The 17,302-nt window shown below is 34.6% G+C and overlaps 2 protein-coding genes across 10 annotated transcripts in view; both read left to right on the top strand.

The window, feature by feature from the left end:
• LOC141529218 (uncharacterized) overlaps nt 1-17,302 on the top strand; it is a 330,321-nt gene that overhangs the window by 22,766 nt on the left and 290,253 nt on the right. The window lies entirely within an intron of this gene.
• On the top strand, nt 4,362-5,396 carry LOC141529286 (uncharacterized). The gene is made up of 2 exons (XM_074245788.1): nt 4,362-4,988; nt 5,083-5,396. Exons 1-2 carry the CDS (start codon nt 4,362-4,364, stop codon nt 5,386-5,388), a joined length of 933 nt encoding a protein of 310 aa, XP_074101889.1. The 3' UTR covers nt 5,389-5,396.

The following is a 17,302-nucleotide window of genomic DNA, read 5'->3' as shown; positions in this document are numbered from 1 at the left end:
AGATGATCTCGGGAATGAAACTGATTTCCAACCGTGCGGAGTTGGCTTCTGATGGTGAAAGGATTTCGGAATGAATTCGTGGACTCGGTTTCGAGTAATTGTTTTCTCGTACACTCGTTTGTTCGTCCTCTCGTTCACTTGTTCGCTCGTTCGCTCGTTTTAAAAATATGATCTGTAAGTCGAAGTGAACAATGTAGCTCGTGAATTTGAATGCAGATTGTTAAGAATTGGCAATGGATAGGTTGTGGAGAGATAGTGGACTGTATGATCGAGTAATGATTCGAAATTGAGATTCAGATTTTTGAATAGATTTGAATTAATTGGATGATGTTTATGTGAACTCGAAAAGTGAGAAGAGGTTTGTTTGAATAAATGATAGGTATAGATTGTAGTAGTTTAATCTCGATAATTGTTTGAATTTCATGTATGTAATGGGGTGTAACTCAGAAAGGGCTCAAAATGACACTGCACATGAATAGTTTGAGAACTTGCTCGTGAAGTCTCAAACTCGGCTCAGACTCAGTATTTGTATTATGCATGGAATGTGTACAGCATCACAATGAGCGTATCGTATTTGAATGTGAGATGAAATAGTAACTCGACTCAGCACCGGTGGGCGGTTTGGGGCTGAATGCCGGACCGACATTCTCCCGACGCTGAGGGAAGTGTTGTATTGAATATGCATGTAAGTATAGATATATTTCGTACCTTTTTGGTATTTTAGGTTTACTAAAATACAATACCATGTGCTGCTTGAGCTCTTGAACTTCAATCACAGATTGATGAAAATACACTGATATTTCACCTCACAATTCACTTTAAGTGAATCTCAGCGATTAAGAAAACTTGAATGTAGATCTTAAGAATTGGTGTTTTAGTTGAAAGATGAAATGCTAAGAAAAAGTATTCGATTTGAAATTGGAACTTGACTGCAATCGACGTAGTTGTCGCTCAGACAGATCCTTTGGAACTGGCTCTTTTGGTTGTGTTTTATGCACAACAGCGTATAGAGACTCATTTCATTTTATTATTGGGGGTACATTTCCAAGAAATATTCTTAAGAAAAATACGTTGACAAAATATTACATATAAAAAAAAGGGAAAGTTAAAACGTAAAATATTTTAAATCGAACCAGATGAGCACTCGGGTTACGAAGAGAACAAGAGGCTGCATTTATATGACCTCAGCGGACAGAGTCATCAAAGTAGGTACTTGAGTCTAGCGACCCGCATGCATGTATCCAAAACTCACATCCAAGAATGAAATATTTAAGATTTTACGTTTATTTTTTACACACTGAATAATTTCGAAAATTGGTAAAATTTATAAGAAATTAAATAATTGATTAATTGTGAAATTAGCTAATAATTGAACAGTTTTTGTCTTAAAATTTTGTATTGAAATTTTTGTCTTAAAATTTTGTCTTGAAATTTTTTCTTAAAATTTTGTCTTGAAATTTGTCCCAAAATTTTGTCATAAAATTTTGTTTTGAATTTTAGTCTTATTTTTGATAGATTTCATTGAAATCTAACTATAATTAGGCGTAATTCTTCCTGGGCTGGACTTCGGTCACAAGCTCATCTTGACCTTCCTGAACAGAATTTTACTTTCTAAAAATCTGGACCAATATCTAAAAATAAGATAATTAAAAAAAAAATAATAGATAAATTTCAATTTTTTATTGATGTCAGCCAACAACCAATCGTAACGTCTCCAGGGCTAGAGTTAAGACAAAATAGCTCAAGACTTTTTTATCAAGAATTTGAGTCTCTATAATTATTTGCAAGTATTAGATTTCTTCAAATCGATAAATAAAAATGGAAAATGGGATTAAGGGTCACCAAAAAAATCCGTCCTAAGCAATAATTAGGCGGAATTTTTCCTGGGTTGGACTTCGATCAGAAGCTTATCTTGACCTTCATGAAGAAAATTTAAATTTCTAAAATTCTGGATCAATATCTAGCTATAATAAGATTAATAAAAAGAAGCTAAGAGATAAATTTCAATTTTTGTTGATAATTTACATGTCAGCCAACAACCAAGCGTAACTTCTCCAGAGCTAGACTTAGGTCAAAACACCTCAGGATTTTTTTTGTAGAGAATTTCATTTTCTATGATTATCAACCAATACGTAGGAACAATCAGATTAATACTAAGAAGCACAATAATAAATTTTAAGTTTTTATTGATAATTAAATGTTGATCAGCAGCCAAGCGTAATTTCTTCTAAGAGGGGCTTAGGTTAAAAACTTGTACCTATCTTACTGTAAAGAATTCTATTCTCTTCAATCGTCAGGTAATATGCAGATGTATTCAAATCAAAACAAAAAATGGAAAATGGAATTGTAATTGACTAGTGGAATTTAAGTCCTGAACCGACAATGAAGCTTTATCCTTTATGTAAAGAACTCAGGTCACAAGCTGTTATGGAATTTTTTGTAGGGAATTTGAATTTCTTAAAATCTCAACTCACATCTAGGAATAAAAAGATTAAGACAAAAAAGAACAAAATTTCATATTGATATCTTATTTTTCATCCAACAATGAGTCATAAATTCTAAAGCGGTGTACTTAGGTTAAAACACTTAAAAAAGTTTTTGTAGATACTTCCATTTTCTATAATTCTCACCTTATTTTTAGTTGTTTTTAAATCATTAAAAAAAGGCCATTTAGCAGTCGAAGTGGAAGTAGATTCCATTTTGTTTCAATTCTGTGGACGAAACAACTGCAAAAGTAAAATTTCTTAAAAATGATCCGAAGATGGATTTTTTTTTATTTAAAAAAATATGTAAATTATAGCTTAATTTCTCAGATTTCAGATGCATTTCACATTAATTTAATATCTCGACGCGTTATCCCTTAAGAATTGTTGACGCTATTGTCGTGGCAAGTCGCGTTTTATCTCAAGTATATAAATATATAAATTTATACATATACACATATATGAATCATATAAATCCAAAATCATATGTTTGTATTTTCTGACTCAGCTTGTCGACTTAAGTCGGAATATAGTAAAATTTTTTTAAATTTGTTTCATGAGGACCGATGTGATAGTTAGATTTCTATGAAATCTATCAAAAATAAGACTAAAATTTAAGACAAAAATTTCAATACAAAATTTTAAGACAAAAAATAAAACCAAATTAAATTTCAATTTGTCGTTGATATTTTATTTCTCCACCAATAATCAACTGTTATTTCTCCAGGGTTGAACTTGGGGCAATATACTTTTGATTTTTTTTGCAGAGAATTTTATTTTCCATAATTCTCAATAAATCTAAAATTTAATCAAGTCAATATAAAATAATGGAATACGGAGAGAAAAGAATTGATGTTATTCCTACGTAGAATGGTAACCATTACTATGTTACCTTGTCACGGAAATTTTTGTGAGAATCCTGTGTAAATTTTCAGAGAAAAATCTAAAAAAAATTTTGATAAAAGTATGAGAAATCACTCATTCGATGTGGAATTCAATTCTGAAAATAGTGTTGTTTTTTTTTTAATTTTTTTTTATAAAAATTTTAATTTCTTATCAACTCTTGAATTTGGATTAGCAATCCAATCCTCATTTCTCACTCTGCTACTAGCTTCAGCTGATTATGAGAAACAAAAAAATATCAAATTTTTACAGCCAATCAGAAAGCTTGGCTCAGACTTTTTTTCTCTCTCTTTTAGCGAAACGAGATTCCTGGCCCTGGGCCAGAATGATAATTTATCAGTGATAATCTTCCTCTCTGTCTTGCTGAGCATTCTGCTTCTGATCTTGTTCATAATTATGTTTATGGTTCTGCTGAACATCCTGCTTGTGCTTGCGTTGAACATCATGCTTACGGTTGCGCTCAACATCATATTCGTGCTCGAACTGGACATCCTTCTGACCCTTGTCCTGGTCAATTTGTTGCTTTTCTTTTTGATCTTCTTACTTTCTATGATGCTAATTATTTTTCTGATATTCATGCTTACTTAATTGCTGATTTCCTCTACTGATTTCTTAAACAGTCTGTCTATGAATATCTTCGATAGCTCGTAGTTTATTCACTTTAAGAAATTCTATTTTCACTTGCACTTCTCTGTCGTGTTCGTTAATGGTTATTTGAATATCGATGTTCAAATTTTTATAGAATTTATTATCATAATTGTTTTGTTTCATGAATTTAGCTGATTTATTATCTAATTTTTGTATAAGACTGAACTCTTTGCGGTTCACCTTTCTTTTTTTTTACCGTGCGTGTTTGACATGTCACTAATAGAGAAAATATTTTAGTATTTTTAATAATATTTCATTTTTTCAATTATTAGTGTTGTTTGTGTGGAATTGATTTTTCTTTAGTTTGTTGGTTTTTTATGTTCAAATATGGCTGAATATACAGCTGCTGAATATACGGATATGTTAATTACGTATGGCATGGCTGATTGTAATGCCGCCGAAGCCGTTCGTATGTACTCATTGCGACATCCGAATCGTAGACATCCGTGTGCTCGTACTTTTTTGAGGCTCGTTAACCGCTCTCGTAAAACTGGTAATCTTTTACCAAATCATCGTGAAGCTGGAGCGCCACGGAATGCTCGTAACGTGGAAAATGAGGAGGCTATAATTGCGGCCGTTGAAGACAACCCTGAAATTGGTATCCAAGGAGTAGTCGAAGAACTTCATTTATCTTATGGTACTGTTCAACGGACACTAAAATTGGAGAAACTTCATGGTTACCACTACCAACGCGTTCAGGAGCTCCGAGCTGAAGATTTTCCGATTCGTCTGGCATTCTGTCGTGAGATTTTACATCGTCTGGATAACAATGAGTTTTTCATTGATAAAATTTTATTTACTGATGAAAGTACTTTCGGAAGGAATAATTTTTGGAATACACGAACTTTTCATTGGTACGCTCGAGAAAATCCTCATTGTACTGTAGTACAGAACCATCAAGAACGGTTTTCAATTAATATCTGGGCAGGACTTCATTTTGGTCAGAGAACTGTTGTAAGTACCACTTTTTCATCATAATTAGCAGAATAGTGAATTGTCGAATACTTTCAAGTATCACTGATCTTTATTTTTTGTTACAAACTTTTAGGTTGGTCCTCATGAGTTCCAAGATAATTTGACTGCGGCTGTTTATGTTGATTTCCTGGAGAACCACCTTCAAGAACTCTGTAATGAAACTGGAATTCAATGTCGTCAATACAGGCGCATGTGGTTCCAGCAAGATGGTGCTCCTGCCCATACAGCAGGAGTTTCTCAAGCATGGCTTCATGCTAGTTTTAAAACTAGCATAAATCGTTCATTAATGAACGATTCATTGGACGCGGAGGCGTATTGGATTGGCCACCAAGATCTCCAGATCTCAATCCACTCGATTTCTTTTTGTGGAGACACGTAAAATCGATCGTATATCGTCATTCAGTAGATGATATCGATGATTTACGGAATCGAGTTTTTGATGCGCTCGAAGACATAACACCTGAAATGTTTGACAACTGCCGAGCAAATTTTTTGAAACGTTTAAATTGTTGCATTCAAGCAAATGGAGCTCATTTTGAACACTTACTACACTAATTTGATAATTCGTTGATTGTTAATTAAAATAATAAAAATATTTATACTTATATTACAATTAAAAAATTTGGACATTACATCTTGTTGTTTTTTTTAACCTCCCGCTAAGAAAATCTAAGATTTTCAAAAATCGGGAAGTTATTGTTTTCACCCCGTTTTTCGAAAATCGAATTTCATTAGATTTCGACGTTTTGAGGTTACAGGAAGCTTCCCTGACTATTTCCGCGATGGTGTCACTGTTTTGGTATAATTTAAAGAATCCGAAAAAATGATTTGAAAATTTTCAAAGAAATAAATTGCAGTTTAATAAATTATTAAAAAATTGTTTGCATTGATAATTTTAGTAAAAACCAATAAAAAAATACCTTACTTTTAGCTTAAGAGGAAATACATTTACTGGAGAAGTTACATTTTCTATAAGAAGCGCTTTGCTAAAAATTTGCGGATGATTTTAATCTTTTTCTCGTTGAGCATCATATTAGTCGTCTTACAGATCCCCATCGTAGAAATTCTTTCCGATCGACTAACTGGTGATCATGCTAAACATCTTGCTGTTAATGTCAATAAACTTCGTTCCGGTTATCTCGTTTACTATACTACTGACGGTTTTCTTAAATATCTTACTAGTAATTTTGCTAACAGAGTTGCTAGAGATTGTGCTAAATAGCAAAATAATTCAGCACGATATCCAGCGAGATGAACGGTAAGATCATGAGCGCGATATCCGGCGAGCCCGTCAGTGCGATATCCAGCGAGACCGTCAGCGCGATATCAAGCAAGTTATCCAGCGAGACATCAGCGCGATATCTAACGAAATTGTCAGCGCGATATCCAGCAAGATATTCAACGAAATATCCAGCGAGATCATCAGCGCGATATCTATCGAGACCGTCAGCGTGATATCAAGCAAGATATCCAGCGAGATAAGCAGCAAGATAATTATCACGATATTCAGTGAGATATCCAGTGAGACCGTCAGCGTGATATCAAGCAAGATATCCAGCGAGACCGTTGGCACGTTATCCAGCGAGAAAGATGTTCAGTATGACAGCGAAAAAAATGTCCTGCGCGATCGTGAGCACGATGTTCTGCGAGATCACAGACACAATGTCTAGTGTGATCACGAGCACTATGTCTAGGGTGATCACGAGCACAATGATCAGTGCGAGCATGAGCAAGATGTTAAGCATAACCATAGATATGAGAATAATGAGCACCAGGAGCAAGACGCCTTGACCACGCTTGATGCCATCCAAAATTATGAACACGATTAACATGATAACCGGAATTTTACTGCGGTTTTCCCAAATAATTGTTCACTGTGTCCCAGTTCCAAGGAATACAGGGTTAATAATTGTACAGTTTTCCACCGATAAGTCGGTCCAGCCGTAAGTACTGCCAACGTAACCAAGTTCTATCCCACGGACACCGATGTAAGCTTGTTAATTAAAAAAAGACATTAAGTATTATTATTATTTCATTTCATTGCATGTTCTTTACAGGATATTTGCAATCTGCACAATACATAGAATTACATTTACTCTTTATTTTGCGGTTGTGACCCGACTTGTGCTTTCTGTACCGTATTCACCCTGAACCTCACCTTCTCAGGCTGTTGGAACAGAATTATGGGGAAACCACAGAGAAAACCCATGATAGTAGAGTCGGAGCTGGGCTAAGTCTACAGTGATTGATGAGGAATTCTTCCTTATCGACCACTGGAGCATTAGGTCCTTCTCCTAGTGTGCAGAGATCCCTTGGGCTAGCCAATGCTGACTAGAGTGGTCACCCAGTTAAGTTGTAGCTTAACTGAGTGATCGCCCAAGTCAGACGTGGGCCGTCCGGCTATCTCTGCCACTTGCAGAGGCTGGCAATGTAACGCACATATTTTTTCTTAAATATAATTACTCTAAAATATTGGTGCATGCCGGGATCGAACCCGGGTTCCACTCTTTCGAAAAGCGAGCACCGAGCCGACTAGGCTATTGCCAGCTTCTAAAAAAGACATTAAGTAATTAGTAATTACTAATTACAAATAGAAAAAAAAGAAAAAAAAATTAAACTTTTATTTTGAATGTCTTTTGTTTCGTGAGAATTATTTTATATATTTAAATTAATATTTTTTATATAAATAAAAAAAATTAGATACGACATGAAGTTGGCTTATGCGGTGTTGTCAAATTTATCATTGATTCTTTTTTTAATTTTAATCTTTAATTCTGATTGGTCAATTTTGAAGTTAAATAACTCCGAAATGACTTGTAATTTTGTAAATTGGTAAAGGAACTCGCTTAGAATCGCTTCCGCTATCTAAATATTCTCGCTGTGACACTAATTCTGAATCACCCTGTATAGTTTACGTGAATTAAAATCTTACTTACCTTTTACTGTTTTATTAATAATTTCTAATTTTACAATTAGTATAATTTTACAATGAATATAATTGCGGAAATGCCCCCGTGTTTTATCAGTCAGATAAAAAAGAATTCTTGCTTATTATGCTTTGAGATCTATTCATAGCTCTTTACATACTTATTATTATGACCAGCTATCTATAAGATAATAATAATCCGACTTACAGCTCTCAGGTTTATAAAAGCTTTAATTAGCTATACGTATACAATGACAGTTTGTGAAATAAAATGCTGCCCATATCTACCAATGCTGCTTTGTACAGTTGTTGTGGTGTTTAACAGAAGTTTTACTTAAAAAAAATGAATAAACTCATGTTAAATTCATGTTATTTTAAATTTAAGAATAATACAAATTAAGGAGGGTTCGAATAATTAATATACGTGTTAAAATATTGTCCTATTTAAGTTTATTGTTACAGTTATAAAGCAAGTATAATATTTAAGTACATGTTTGAATATTATTTATAATGTTACATTTCACATAAGGTATTCTATATTTTTTCTGTTTTACATTCATAAACGTATTGTAGTATTCTTCGACGATCTTGTCGTTTCTGTCATGTCTGTCGTCAAAGATAGATAAAAACTTATCACGTGAAGGATAAGTAGACATACAATGCAAAAACATGACACAGTATTGGCCACACACTTGCGAATCTTCTTGCTGCAGTTGTTTACTGTTGTATCTGAACCATCTATAATTATTTTTGAGGCTTTTAAGGTGTTGAGGAACATACGGGGGCAATCCATAGCTGTCGAAGAACCAATCTCTTCCATTTCTATCGACGTACATAGCAATCCAGTGATGTCCTGGTTTTTTGCAGCCATCGGTATTCACAACAAAAGCCGCCGGTTTATTCCAAATTTTCGGAATTCTGTCCGCTGGATATACACCGATCGTGTGGTATGGTATATACTGAATAGCTTTCAATACCCGGACCGTGTTCATTACACGCCTGACAACTCTAAGGACAAGAATGCGCAGACGTTGTATTGATATTTGCTTTTTTATTTAACCACTGTTTTAGCAAATCTGCACAAGATCATGCGCATTGATTATACGCTAAACTTTTATTTCTTTTAGCTTCTAATACGCTGTGTAAGGCACAAGTTAAACGCGCCTGATGTAACGTCGCTACCGATGGATGGTCTTGCAATTCCTCGATATTTATAATAGGTTTACAAAGTAGCGCTTCTAAGTACGTTTTTTGCGGTTTACCGAATGTGTAAATTTTCATAGCAGTCTGACAAAAAAGTCGTAACTGTATATGCACGTACTTTGTCAACGATTTACCATCATACCACTCAAGACCGTGTTTTCGGGTTAATGCGTTATTATCAAGCTTTCTTTCTTCTGACAGATGTGTGATGGTAAAAAGTGAGTGCGAGCGAGACGGCAGAGCAACAGAATTTATTATTACTATTGTTATTATCGTTATTATTACTATTGTTATTATCGTTATTACTACTATTGTTATTATCGTTATTATTACTATTATTATCGTTCTTGTCATTATTGATATCGGAGTATATTTAATATACTAAAGATGTTTTTTTTTATATAATTGTTCAATTACATTTCTTTATTTAATGAAAAAGTTTATTTAGTTTTAAATACTTGACTGAGATTTATTTGAAAATGCGCGCGAATGGTTGAGTACGCCACCGCGGCGAGAGATGGCGAAGAATTTCGCCGCTCGTTCGTTTGCAGTAAAAAACCGATGAACTAATATAAGCGAAACTGCGTGACGATAATTTTTGTTCTTTTAAAGAACAAAAATTTATTTACCTGAAAGAAAGAATTAATTGAATTCTCGAACAGATTCAAAATATCTGAATAATTATTCAATTGATTACTTTCATTGGGAAATTATTTTGGTGAAAATTATTATTTAACAAATGTTATTTTTTTCTAAGTCCCGAACGACTTTTGTATGGAATTGATTTGGTATGAAATTTATTGTAATCTGTTGAAATTAACGAGTGAATTTAATATTTGATCAGATTTAAATAATAAAAAAATCTGAAGTTTGGCGAAGAGCGATAGATAGCGATAATTTTCCCAGACCTTTCACTCTTGGAGAAAGGTCTGGGAAATGCCAAAAGCGATTTTTAGTGACGGGAAAAGCAACCAAGTTTCCCAGTGGTTATAACCTTCCCAGTAGAAGACCATTCACTAGGAAGTAATCAAGGAACTCGTACCTTGTCTCCGACCAGGAACCAGGTAAGTGCTGACTTGTCCATTGGGGGAAATTTGGCCACCGGGAAGGGTTGCTTTCCAAGCACCCAGCCTGGACTAGGGGCAAGTAGGGCCGGGAAGGGTTGCTTTCCAAGCACCCGGAGGGAACTAGGGGCAAGTAGGGCCGGGAAGGGTTGCTTTCCAAGCACCCAGAGGGAACTAGGGGCAAGTAGGGCCGGGAAGGGTTGCTTTCCAAGCACCCAGACGGGATTAAGGGCAGGTAGGGTCGTGCAACCATCGGTAAAATAGGAATACTACTGCGTAAAGGTAGTAGATAGAGTTTGGCCACCAGATGGCACTGAAAAACGGGAAAACAAAACGGTGTGTGTGGGTTATGTACGATATAGTAATGTTTGATATAAAGGTTGTAAATTTTATAAGTTAAATTTCGATATTTGTTGCTTGTTATTTTAAATAAATAGAGTACCAAACATAATCAGGCTCAAATCTCATTTATAAGTAATAAGCTATCCCTAAAAAAAGATCCTGGACTCCGGCGAGATTTCATTCGAGCTAGGGAATGTAGAGACTTAAGGAAGTGTTATCCAAATCAACAACGATTAAAATTCACTCCTTTTGGAAACCGGAAAAATACCCGTTACAGATGATTAAATGAAAACTCGGGAGCCAAGACCCAGTGAGCTGTATTACCGTTAATGAGACACATCACACCTATCTCTTTAGGTAAAAACTCACGATCGTTATTAACGAAACCTTGAATGTATATAACTACAGCCGACATAACGATCTTTACATGACAACTTCCTATCACTTACTGAAATTATTTGCAGGTATTAGGTGTTTACCCTGCAAAATCTATAGTTACTTGTCTAGAAGCGTCTATTTCCAAAACACTCTCATACTCTGCATATATTATACAGTTTGTGGTTGTTGTTAAAGCTTTGTCGAATCTAACTTCTATACGCACCATCCCATGCTTGATCAAATTCCAATGTGTATTACTATTAGCTGATAAATCGGGCGTTAAATCAAAAACGTATAAGCAATACCCGTTAGGGTACTCAAACCTGTCTATCGTGTTTCTTTCGTTCAAAAAATGGATACCTGTACCCGAAAACAGTGTGTGGTAAGCGTCTATGTTATTCATACGTGCCCCATAATCGGGTTGAAGAGGTTTTGACGGTATTTGTCGACCGTTAACGTATAATGATAAGTAGTTAGTTCCAAAATTTTGAAAATTAAACGGGTTCATCGTAACTTCGCCATTGAAAGCTTTATTATCAACAAAACCTATGATTAAACGTCTCGGTATTTGACCATGAATTATGTTGTCCATAGTTTCACCATGTACACCAGCAGGCATTGAAACAGCTTTAACCTCAACACGTGTCAGAGGGTATTTAGCTGTTGTCTTACCTAGCATACGAGCGTGTGATAAAAGCGTCCATGGTGAAATTTTTGCGCGTCTTACTAACAGATTAGCGTCGACATAGTTAAAAAGAGCCATTCGGCAGCCGTTATGGAAGTAGATTTCATTTTATCACTCATTAATCAAAAATACAATTAGATTAACGTATGATGTATATTGTAATCATTGTAATCAAAGTTTACACATTTATTATATAAAATTTATCATAATTAATCATTATTACATGAGATTTGTTAATATTAATTATTATTACATGAAATTTGTTATAGTAAATTAATTTTTTATTATATTGACTTAATTTTGTGAACCTAAAAAATTTTTTTATTCATTTATTGTTTCATTATAACCGTTACATTGATAACAGTAATTAGAAAATAGTTATAATCAACGTTACAGTCAATTTTAGAAGTAAACGATTTGTGGTGAATTTAATAACTATATTCTCGTTAACTAAATATTCCTAACTTCACATAATAAACAAATATTATTTTGTTATTTAAGTAAACTGTTATTGAAATGATTATTAGATTATCAGTAATCAGAATTATAAACTGCGATATTAATTGTAAATTTATCTATATTTGAAAATATGGTTAAAATAAATTTTAATGAGAGTCAGAAACTCAGATTGTTTGAAAATTGTGAAGAATCAAAGTAAGTGGTATAATTTAAAATTTTATCATTTTGAACTCATTTTGTTGTTTAAAAACTTTCGATAATTTATTACAAGGTAATGTTAATTTTTCTTTTTTAGTTTTTCAGGATTTGTTACGACAATAGTTGGAATTCAGTGGGTAGAATTCGAATATCGCTTGATTTTTTTATTACAAAACTAGGTAAAAACAATAACTTTTCGATATTTGGAAATCGTTAATTTTCTATGAAATATACTAAAACGAGTACAACAGCAAATTTCATATTTGGCATAGCGGAATAGGACTTAATGTTAAGACTACACATATGATTTGGTAATTAAATTAAAGCTCATTTAAAGCACTTTCAAATGCAGTTTACAGAGATTCAATAAGTTATTCCATTCAGAAGTTATTCGAGTTAGAAAGTGAAGAAATATGAATTTTTATGATTTTGAAAAGTTTAAAATCTTGGCATTTCTAAATTACTTGACCAATTAAGCTCATCTTCGAACTTAACTTCGGTATCTATCTGTAGAATAAGTATGTTGAGTTTGATAAAGATCCGTTGTAAATTGGTGACGCTATCGTCGTGACAAGCTGCGTTATATCGTATATATATATATATATATATATATATATATATATATATATATATATATATATATATATATATATATATATATATATTATAATGGCCGATTGGCTCGGGATATGTCGATGAGCCAACGGGTCCCAAAATAATTGACTTACCGGTTCGTCGGGCTGCAATATGGGCGCCAGGAACAGTATGGATGTTCCAATCCTCGATAGCTAAATTCTGTAAAACAACAGACGTCATAATCGACTCAGGGTGGCGGGTTCCTAAGGAAATAGTTGACGACGAAGTTCCGACACTTAACTTTCATTTATTTCACAATAACAATCGGTTCGGCGACTAGCCAATTCAAAGTAAATCAAGTAATAAAATAATCATCAAAGTATGATGTCATTAATACCAAAATAATACATTAAAAAAAAAAATAATCCAATTAATCGTTCCAATAATACTCAAATCAACAATCAATCTAAGCACTCAACTAATCCTCAAAATAATAATCACGTTAATAATTCAAATAATATTCAATTTTATAATCAATCTAAGTATTCAAATAATCCTCAAAATAATAATCAGGTTAATAATTCAAGTTATACTCAAAATAATAATCAAGTTGATAATTCAAATAATACTCAAATAATAACCAAGTTAAATATTCAAATAATACTCAAAATAATAATCAAGTTGATAATTCAAATGATATTCAAACAATAATCAAGTTAAATGTTCAAATAATACTCAAATCGATGCGCATTAATACGGGACTAACACCAAAATACCAATAGTGCACGAAATGGTGTGTCATACAGCGGATACTATAGTAGTCAGCAGACTGATGCTAACTGAGCTGCTGATCATTGATCGATCAGACCGCGGATAGATGTTCAGTTACCGGAGCTCTGAATTATCTAGCCTTAAACAGTGGTCCGTAACTGCGTTACCCTTACTCCCGACGGAACTACCGAAGCTCGAATATAGGCGGCGCCTCGCTCGCGGTATCCAATGGCGGAAGCAAACACTCAATATCAACAATAATAACAATGATACAACAGAAAAATTTGATCGAGCCCCAATGGCGTCGACCACTCAGGAAGTTTTGGCGGGAAGGTACCCAGAGGATACCTCGTGGAACTCAACCAAAAAAAAATGGCCTCAATTATTATTGAATTAATAAAAAAAATAAGATAACAATAATATGTAACAGTTTTCCCTGTTCAGGTTAGCCCCTAATCAATTTTTTAAATAACTAAACAAAACTAACAACAATAAAAATTATCAGGGCGCCACCAGGATTTTTAATCACGGTTCCTGGAACCGGTCCAGAGCTGAGAAAACTTATCTTAGGGTAGAGAGAGTGAAGGAAGGTGCTGTTGAATAATAAAATCTTAATTAACAATATATCGATATTTATTAACAATAAAAATTTAACAAACTTAACAAATTTAAGCACTCACTCACACACTTATAATCTAACGAAGAGGAGAACAACTGCGAAATAAACGATATTTACAACGAACCTTCCAACGACGATACGATGACTAGACGGGCTTTTTTGAACGAACGGTCTCCCACACCTGACCTAAAACTAAGCTTAAAATTACAAGTCCACCGGACTACCAAAACGAACTAACTTTACACACTTTTAACTTAGAACTAAGTCCACAGGACTACCGCACTTAACACTATTAACACTCTCTATCACGCATAACCCATACAATTCTTCACACACATAACCCACACTTCGCTTAATTAATTTTATAATTTTAATTTAAAAAAAGGATTTTAATCTAATTACAATAATTTTCCAAATTATTCAATCATTAGTATTCGGCAAAAACAATAATTCCAATTTAACAATTAACTTCAATTAACCTTGAACTAATCTCTATAGAACCAGAGGCTTAATGCCTTGAATTAACTTAATCACAACATAGACCTTTACAATCACTTCAAAATTATTAACATAAGTTTAATTAACTAATTCTGATTAAACTTTTACTATGACAATTCTAACTCAATTAACTAATTCCTAGGACTTAATGTCCACGCCGATAATTATCAAGTTCAGTAATTTCAATTTGACTACTTCACGGACTTAATCCCAAAATTATTAAATTCACACTTGACGGAATAATTTTATAATATAATATTCTCAATAATTTTCCACTCTATATTATCCTCGATAATTAATTCTCAATATAGAATTCTTAATAATTAATTCTTGATATAAAACATTATCACTAGCGTTCTACTCGTCTTATAACTTATAAAAATTTGACACGAGTCGAAATAGTCAAATTTGTTTGCTAGAACATTCGCTAGTCAAGTCTTTGCTTGACCTTGGGTATTGGAATTTATGCGACACACAACTGACGCTTGACGAAAATTCCACGAATAAAAATTTGTCTATTTTTCTCAATGACCAAAATCAATCAATTTTACTCAGTTAATTATTGAAAAATTAATTTGATGAATTTTCTTAGATGTTAGTTAATTGATTGAAAACTTTTAGATATTAAAACTTCCCCCGCAAGGTCGATCGAGCGATCCCCGGGTATAATCCCCCATGAAAATGACTCAATCCAAAAACTAGCAAATGTTCTACGATTTATTTATTGAATTAAATTTTCGTCGATTAACGATCCAATTGATAAATAATTAGGAGAAGTAACTGGGTATTGGATAAACCGCGGTCCACTTCCTTCCCACAGAGCAATAATTGACACCTTGACGAACAAAACGATGATCTAACTCACTCGTTGAGGATGAAGTCCTAGTTGTAGTTGGCTTCCTTCGTCTCGTCACTACTCTCGGGAACGGTCCTTTTTGATTTCCGTGGCACTCAGTCTGGCGGTCACACTACTTCTCCCTGTTCCGCTGCACGGCTCACCTATTTTAACCCAAACTCACCCCCTCCTATTCTCCCTTTAGGCCCGAAGATCGAGACGCGCCAGTGCTATGTCGAATAATTATCGATATTCGGTGACTTATCGATTAAGGGTAATTTTACCCTGTTACAAATATAACTAGCAGTTCCACGAGCTATCGCACGAACAACAAAAGCCACTTACGTTGCGGATCGGTGGTCCGTGGACGGCGTCGGCGGGTGCTGTGCGGATGGCGGCGATGACAGCTCTTCCCGAGGTTGATCTGGGCCAAACTCTCACTAGGAACAACAGAAACGTCGGCACGGCGTTAACCAAACTTGGCACTAGTAATAAGCGGCGGAACTGACGGTCGGGATGAATTAATTTTTTAATTAATCGCGAAGTACAAAAACAACAAAATAAAAAAAACAATAACGAGGTGTATGCTACCATGCGATTACGTCGAATACCAATTCTTCGTCGTTCTTCCTTCTTCTCATCCGTAGCCGCTGGCTGGCTACGGAGTTAGCCAGCAGGCCGGTAGCTGGCGCTGTTGCCGTTTTGAAGTTCTCAAATTGACGGTGGACAATGATATCGACGCGCCGTCTAGTGGCTCTTTCTTAAGCTTGTCCAAATATCTGAGTGGTACTGATTGATGACAATTGGCAGCAGTCTCGTGTATTCAATGTGTCTCAAATTTGGAGCAGCGGTTTGATGAGGAATTGATGTTTGGCTATTCTCTGGGTTTGCTGATCGGCGTGGAATCCGGCGTTGTTTTGCGAAGTTGACTCGTCGTTAGTAAGTGACTTTCATCGGGGCACTTACCAAATGCTTAATACTAACTTAATTCTAGCTTAATTCTAACAAGATAATAGTAATTTCAAATAATTATCGGCGTCGCGCTTTCGAGCTGCGGGATTCGCCGTACTCGCCTGGTAGTCTCTAGATGGCGACTGGATCGCGGCGAATAATGATAAACCAGAAAAAAATAATTAAGTAGAGCTCTGCTCGTGACTGCGGGTCTGTCAAGGCCCCACGTCACAATATATATATATATATATACATATAAACTCTTGAACCATATGTATTTTCTGACTCAGCTCGTCGAGTTAAGTCGGAATATAGCAAAATTTTTCAAAAGTTCCGTCATGAGAACGAATGCAATAGTTAGATTTCTATGAAATCTAATAAAAATATAACTTCCGGAGAATTGACAAAATAAATTACGTATTTTTAAATATATAAATTTCAACCAAGAATAAAGAAAAAAATTTAAACTAATAAACTTGTCTTACTGAAATAATAGCAATTTCAAACAGACAAAAATATAGATATAGACAATGCATAAAATAATTATTGAAAAATCTCTGATTTTGCTTGCTCGGTCTCGCTCAGGACTTCGCTAAGCGCTTGTTGTACGTCATAGCATATTTGCGAGACTCTCAGCGAGACGGCCAGCGAGAGGTTCAGCGAGACGTCCTGCGAGACAGCCAGTGCGATGCCCACCGAGACGTCCCGCGAGACACTCAGCGAGACGGCCAGCGAGACGTCCTGCAAAACAACTAGCGAGATGTCCAGCGAGAACGCCTGCGAGATGT

The sequence above is a fragment of the Cotesia typhae genome, unplaced genomic scaffold (assembly GCF_013202065.1).
Source record: "Cotesia typhae breed Kobodo isofemale line unplaced genomic scaffold, CoteBio_Ctyphae contig_48, whole genome shotgun sequence".
NCBI lineage: Eukaryota > Metazoa > Arthropoda > Insecta > Hymenoptera > Braconidae > Cotesia > Cotesia typhae.
The sequence above is the reverse complement of the archived record's forward strand: the minus strand, read 5'-3'. Positions and strand labels throughout refer to the sequence as shown.